General features: G+C 49.6%; 1 protein-coding gene across 2 annotated transcripts; it reads right to left on the bottom strand.

Moving 5' to 3' along the window:
• Nucleotides 1-577: 577 nt before the first annotated feature.
• IL10 (interleukin 10) lies at nt 578-5,842 on the bottom strand. 2 transcript variants are annotated; one of them, XM_033080199.1, is made up of 5 exons: nt 5,693-5,842; nt 4,499-4,561; nt 4,173-4,325; nt 2,957-3,022; nt 578-2,052 (listed from the first exon to the last, which is right to left on the bottom strand). In XM_033080199.1, the coding sequence occupies exons 1-5, from the start codon at nt 5,840-5,842 to the stop codon at nt 1,960-1,962; spliced, it is 525 nt and encodes a 174-aa protein (XP_032936090.1). In that variant the 3' UTR covers nt 578-1,959. The 2 variants fall into 2 exon arrangements, with proteins under 2 accessions (XP_032936090.1, XP_032936089.1); XM_033080198.1 differs by lacking the exon at nt 5,693-5,842 and having other exon boundaries at nt 4,499-5,195.
• Between the last annotated feature and the right edge of the window lie 1,141 nt (nt 5,843-6,983).

The following is a 6,983-nucleotide window of genomic DNA, read 5'->3' as shown; positions in this document are numbered from 1 at the left end:
AGCTGAGTTGGGCTCACATAATCATTTGGGAGGTAGCAGGAGCTAAGGGCTGGGTTTTATGGTGTTTTTCACTCCCAAACTCTGATATTTTGGGCTCAGTTGATGCTGGGCCTGAGGGATGTGCAGAGCTGCTGCCCACAGCAGCACAGCTCAGGGTGCAGCCTGGAGGGACACTGGGTGATGCCAGGATTCTGGAGTTAGATCACCTGGAGGATTTGTGATAGTGCCCTGGATCTCCCAGCTCTCCCAGCTGCCATTTGGGCTTTTCCCCCTGGTTTTTTTTTTTTTAAGCTCTGGGAACAGAGCTCCAGCATTGGGAAGATGCTGCTGGAGGAACAGTGTGGATGATTCTGGGATTGCTCCTCCCTGCTGTAAGAGATCAGTGACAGCTATTTCGTGAGGAATTTTATTTTTAAATGGGACAAGCCCAGGTTTTGTCCTTTCCCTGGTCGTTAACACAAGACAAATCTCCCTGGTGTTCCTTCCCCCTGGATCCCCCTCCCTCTAACACAGCACCCAGTGCTGGAGCTGATTTAAGCCCTGCTCACAGCTCAGAGGAACAGGACAGAGGCTGGGCTCATTAAGGAGTCTTTATTAGCAAAAATAAAGGATTTCCCTTCATACAGATACACAGTGAACGTTCATCCAGTGGCAGGTGCTGGTATTGTCCCACAGCTCAAAGGTGTTTGGAGGGAAAACCAGAATTGGCTCAACAAGAGCTGAATGAGCCCTGGTAAGGAGCTTAATTAATTTAACTCTGACACTCTTTGGCTGCCCTTGAGGCTGAGCTGTCAGCAGGAGGAGCGAGCTGTGCAGCAGCACTCCTGCCCTGCCATTCCCAATTCCTGCCTGCAGGAATTCCCTGCCCCGCCAGGAACGTCCACAAAGAACAAACCGGGTGTAAAGAACCTCTCCTCAGCTGGGGCTTGCACAGCAAACACCAAACTGGCAGAGTTTCACCGGGTGGGGGCCCTTCCACTCCTAAATATTAGAAGTGAAAGCCTCTCTGGGGGTGGTGGCATTTTCCTCTGGCTCAGTGTCCTGGGGTGAGGAGGGAGCTGAGCCCCAAATCTGCCACTTTTGGGGGCACTGAAGCTGCTCCTGCTGCTGCTGGGGATTAAAAATCCAATCCCAGCACTGGCACGGGAGCAACCCCAGGGATTTGAATGCAAATTACCTGAGCCACCTTAAAATGGTGGTTAATTAAATATGCTCTAACTTGTCAAAGAAAACAGCAGTGAAACAGTGAGTAAAACCCAATCAGAGACTGGAAAATAGTAAAGTTAACTTTGGAAAGTGCAGAGTGGCTGATCCAGCAGCTCTGGAAGGCAGATACTGAGCAATAGTTAACTCAAGTTCTATTAGAACCAAACATTTCATTCCTATTGCTGATTTTTTACATTTAGTCAGGACTAATCTGAAATCTAAAGTGGAGTCAACCAAGCTGTTGCTGTGGCTTTTTCTCCTCCTAAGCATAAAACTGATTGCATAAATAAATAGAAATGTAGGATATGAGGTGAGAGTTATTTGCCTAAAATTCAATTTTGTCGAACTCAGAGCTGGCCTTGCTCCTAATCAGGAGTGGAATTCCCTCAGGATAAGCTCAGCTCATTGTCTGCCCTCCAGAAAAACGCTGCTTTGGATGTTTTGAAGCTGTGAATAAAATAGCACTACGATAAACAATATTAAAATATTGAACAATAAATAATAATTTACAAGCTCATTGCTCCTTTTTTCAAAACATACTGTAAACATCAACACTGAGGTATTAGAAGTAATAAATAATAAATTCAACTATTATAAAAATAACCCTTAAATACAATATTAAGCTGGAAGTTATTGACCTATAACTCTTGATCTGAACCTTGAGATAACTTAATTTGAGCTCTTGCAGCCTAAAGTGATTTTTAAACAAGTAGCAGGAGTTTGGGTGTGGAAAATGCAGACCCAGGGGTGCTCTCAGTGCCTTCTCTTCATTGTTAAATATTTTTCAATGTAGTTGATGAAGATGTCAAACTCTCCCATGGCTTTGTAGATCCCGTTCCTGTGCATCTGCAGGGGAAAGCCAGGTGTGGCTGTCACAGATCTGTGATGTGCAATGCCAAATTCTGCCAAATTCTCCTTCCATGGACACCTCCAGCTGCTCTGCCCAATCCCCTGGGAATTGCAGAGCTGCCACCCTTCAACCTTGGCTCCCTGGATTTGTGATCTGTGTGATCTGTGTGATGTGTGTGATGTGTGATTTGTGATGTGTGTGATCTGTGATGTGTGATCTGTGTGATCTGTGATTTGTGATTTGTGTGATCTGTGTGATTTGTAATTTTTGTGATTTGTGTGATCTGTGTGATGTGTGTGATTTTTGTGATTTGTGTGATGTGTGATGTGTGTGATTTGTGTGATCTGTGTGCTCTGTGATTTGTGATTTGTGTGATCTGTGTGCTCTGTGTGATCTGTGTGATTGGTAATTTTTGTGATTTGTGTGATGTGTGTGATCTTTGATGTGTGATTTATGTGATCTGTGTGATCTGTGTGATTTGTGTGATCTGTGTGATTTGTGATCTGTGATCTGTGTGCTCTGTGTGCTCTGTGTGCTCTGTGTGATCTGTGTGATTTGTGTGATCTGTGTGATTTGTGATCTGTGATCTGTGTGCTCTGTGTGCTCTGTGTGCTCTGTGTGCTCTGTGTGATCTGTGTGATCTGTGTGCTCTGTGTGCTCTGTGTGATCTGTGTGATCTGTGATTTGTGTGATTTGTGTGATCTGTGATGTGTGATCTGTGTGATTTTTGTGATTTGTGTGATGTGTGTGCTCTGTGTGATCTGTGTGATCTGTGATGTGTGATCTACATGATCTATATGATCTATGTGATTAAAGCCTTCCTTGGACCCTGTCCTCCCCTCCCCTCTGCCCTGTGGTGGCAGCAGGTTTCTCCCAGCCCAGCCCTGAGCATGTCCTCACCTTGCTGAAGGTCTCCTTGATGTTCTTCATGCTCTTGCTCCTCTCCTCGCACGTGAAGAACCTGTGCTGCAAAGGGACACGAGCCTCAGCCCCAGGGCTCTGCCCAGGGCTGTGCTGGGGCTGTCCCCTCTCCTGTCCCTTGTCACACTGCTCCCCCTTCCCCTTCCCTTGGGGACACAGGTTTGCCCTGCTGGAAGGAGCCTGCAGTGACCCCAGCCTGTCCCCAGCCCTGTGTCCCTGCTGCCAGCCCCTGTGTGGGTCTGTTTGTCCCCTCTGACCCCAGCGATGGCCTCATGGCCACACCAGCTGTGATTTCAGCAGCTCCAGCACCCAGCTAAGGGACATATCTTGTTCTGCCCTCCCTCTGTCCCTTCAGCCAGGCTCTGACTGGCAGGGCTGCTCCTGCAGCATCCTCAGGGCACTGATGTGAGCACAAAGCCCACCCTGGATCCCACCTGATCCCACCCTGGATCCTGCCTGCATCCCTGCCTGGATCCCACCCTGGATTTCTGTCTGGATCCCACCCTGGATCCCATCCTGGATCCCACTCTGGATCCCTGCCTAGATCTCTGCCTGGATCCCACCCTGGATTCCTGCCTGGATCCTGCCTGGATTCCTGCCTGGATCCTGCCTGGATTTCTGCCTGGATCCCACCCTGGATTTCTGCCTGGATCATACCCTGGATCCCTGCCTGGATCCTGCTTGGATCCTACCCTGTATCCCACTCTGGATTTCTGCCTGGATCTCTGCCTGGATCCCACCCTGGGTTTCTGCCTGGATTCCTGCATGGATCCCACCCTGGATCCCTGCCTGGATCCCACCCTGGATCCCATCTGGATCCCTGCCTAGATCTCTGCCTGGATCCCACCCTGTATCCCACTCTGGATTTCTGCCTGGATCTCTGCCTGGATCCCACCCTGGATTCCTGCCTGGATCCCACTTGGATCCCTGCCTAAATTTCTGCCTGGATCCCATCCCATGGATCCCATCCCATCCCATGGATCCCATCCCATGGATCCCATCCCATCCCACGGATCCCATCCCATCCCATCCCATCCCATCCCATCCCATCCCATCCCATCCCATCCCATCCCATCCCATCCCATCCCATCCCACCCCATGGATCCCACCCCACCCCTGCCCACCCCAGCAGTGCCCCCCACTCACACATCTCCTCCTCATGGCTCTGCCCACCCCAGCAGTGCCCCCCACTCACACATCTCCTCATCATGCCCCTCAGGCTCAGCAGCAGGTTGCCCAGGTCGCCCACGCTGCGCTGGTGCTGCGCGCTGGCGCTGATGGCGCTGGGCAGCACCTCCTCCATGTAGAACCCCATCAGCTCCGACACCGCCTGGCAGCCGAGGCTCCCCTGGGGACAGCAGGGCAAGGAGGTTGGGGACAGCCCCGCCACACGTGTCCCCGCAGGGTGGCACAGCCAGCCCGGCGTGACAGCAGCACATGCCCCGGTTCGCTTCCCTTCTTGCGAAACGCCCGCCCGGGGATGGAGAAGGAGCAGGAGCGGAGAGGGAATGAAATTCTTACCTTGAATTCCTCCAGCAGGTCAGAGCTGAGCAGTTGGATGCTGAGCTCGTCGTCTTTGGATTGCTGGGGAGGATGGAATTGGAAAATGAGGTTTTTCAGGCATTCCCATTTACCCGAATAAATGTCCCTGCCCTTGTTTGCATTTAGGGTGTCCCTGCAGCAAATCAAAGTGTGAGCCCTGAGCAGAGCAGGCACTGCCCAGCTTTGCAGCACAAGGACTGACAGCTCAGAAAATGCAATCACAACCTTTGGTACCACTGAATTTGTTAATGTGAAACCCCTCGGGCTGAGCTGGAGCCGCTCACTCTGTCCCCAGCTGCAGAGGTGTTTGTGTCTGAGGCTGCTGCAGACAGAAATCCCTCCCGAGAGTGTCAGAGCCACCCCAGCCCCTCTGCCAGGGCAGGAGGGCTCCATCCCCCTGCCTCGGTCACCCCTAAAATCTCCTGTTGATGGGGAAAGGGGAGTTTGGGCTGGCACCACCCGAAGCATTAAAGCTGCCCTGAGAGGTTAAAAAAATTCCTTCCCGACATTGGAGATTCACAGCCAGCTCCACATCTAAAATCCTGGCTGTTTTTGTTTGATGACAAATATAATCGTGACATTAGCTTGAGGTTTAATCTGCAGAATTTTCCTGTTTTATTGCTAGAAGATATTGAGATGAACTAAAGCAGCCCTGTCAGTGGCAGATGCTCTGAGGCTCCTGCGATGCAGAGCAGGGACCTTGCACAGGCACCAGCGCAGGTGTTCAGTTCCTGCCGTGCTCCTCCTCTCTGTGCAGGTTTTGTGGCTCTTTCAAAACAAAATTCTGCACAAAAGATTTCCCTTTTCGCCTGGCACTGACCTCAGCAGGGCTGGAGCTTGCTGCTCTGAAGGAAAAAAACGATTTCCTCCTGTTAATTCAGTGATTAATTTGTTTTGCACTGTTACGGGGGATGTCTGGCTAGAAAGGTTTGCAGAGGTTCATTATGAAATCTCGAGTTCATTGCCACTGAAACTAGGGAGAACAGCCTGGCAGATTTTCTCTCAGTGAGCAGCAAAACCCCAGCTACGCCTGCTCACCCTTAACACAAAACAACCAAATCATTTCTGCCGCGAGGAAGCTCTTCCCCCTCCTCCAGACCCCAGAACTTTGCAAGAAAGTCAAAACGAGAAGCCAAAAAAAGAAAAAAGAAAAAAAAAGCAGCAGCTACTTACAAAATAATCCTTGATTTCCTCAAACTTGACCCTGAGCTCTTTGAGCTTGGTGGGCAGGAGCTCGGGGAAGTGGCTGCAGGAGGGCAGGGCATGGGCAGTGCCCAGCAGCAGCAGCAGCAGCAGGACCGAGCCCCTGGGGCAGCTCCTCATCGTGCTCTGGGTAAAGGCTGCTCCCCTCTGCCCGGCTGGGTCCCACGGGAGGGTACCAAGCAGATCTGCAGCTTTCACCTTGATGGAGCCCCTCATTTATACTCTCAAAACATCACTCCGTTTCCTCTCCCCATTTCCTGACGAGCAATATTGGGGTTTTAAGTCATTCATTAAGCCCAAATGTCATTGGGTTCCCGTCAACTTGGGTTTCCTGTGACCCCCCTCCTCTCCTCACACCCCATCAAATTTTTTATGCTTAGACTCTGCAATTTTTTTTTTTTTTACATGGCTTGTTTCTTGTAAATTTAGCTGTGGCTCGGGAGGAAAGCTGCAGAGACACACAAAGAAGCCAAGGTGCTGCGTGAGGATACTTTATTCTAACAGTTCCATTTTTTATTTTTAGATGAATGTTATATGGTTAGGGGAAAAAAAAAGTGTTGCTGCTTTTAAATCTCAGTAGCAAACGTGCAGAGAGCATCACTCAGCAGAATTGCTTTTCATGAGCTGCACAAATTCTCTGTCTGTTCCTTTGGCATCCTAATCTGCAAACACACATCACCATCTGAAATCTTCATTTTTAATTCATTCATTTTTATTTTTTTTCCAGTTAATGCACATGTCAGCTGAAGCCAACATGAATTTTCACTACTTAGCAAGCTCAGTTTGTGCTCCCAAATATCAGCTGGATGCCAATGGGGTCGGGGGATCCCAGTGCAGGATTCCAGCCCTGCTCTGGTCCCTCGAGGATCCTTCAGGGCAGGATCATAATTTGTGCCACTACTTTCATGCCTGGTGTTAAAGGGATGAGCAGATCATAAAAATTCATTTTCTAGGCTTTTAAATCTTATTTTATTTCCTAGAAATGGACAGCAGCCCCATCCAAGCAGCAGCATGTCCTGTCTTAGACGGGACTTATTGTCCCAGCTGTGATAAAAGTGGCTCTTGGAGCCACAGAGAATTCCTGTGACGTCTCCGTTTTCCGCTCCCCTCTCTTTTCTCCTCTCTTTCTGTATCTATTTTAGCCCACACCCCTTGCTTCCTTGGGATAAAGATTTCACTTATTTGTTCGGGAATTTGGCATCCAAGAAAGTGAGAGGGGAGATAAATTTGGATTTTCTGAAATCAGGGGGTTTTCTTTGAA

This window comes from Catharus ustulatus, chromosome 25 (assembly GCF_009819885.2).
Source record: "Catharus ustulatus isolate bCatUst1 chromosome 25, bCatUst1.pri.v2, whole genome shotgun sequence".
Taxonomy (NCBI): Eukaryota; Metazoa; Chordata; class Aves; order Passeriformes; family Turdidae; genus Catharus; species Catharus ustulatus.
The sequence above is the reverse complement of the archived record's forward strand: the minus strand, read 5'-3'. Positions and strand labels throughout refer to the sequence as shown.

Excerpts from the sequence above, each read along its gene's own strand:
- IL10 (XM_033080198.1), bottom strand. The coding sequence starts at position 4,987 with ATGCTTCGGGTGGTGCCAGCCCAAACTCCCCTTTCCCCATCAACAGGA. Across the intron at positions 3,023-4,172 it reads GGGGCATGATGAGGAGATGT|CACAGGTTCTTCACGTGCGA; the intron begins GTGAGTGGGGGG and ends GTCCCTTTGCAG. Across the intron at positions 2,053-2,956 it reads TCAAGGAGACCTTCAGCAAG|ATGCACAGGAACGGGATCTA; the intron begins GTGAGGACATGC and ends TTTCCCCTGCAG.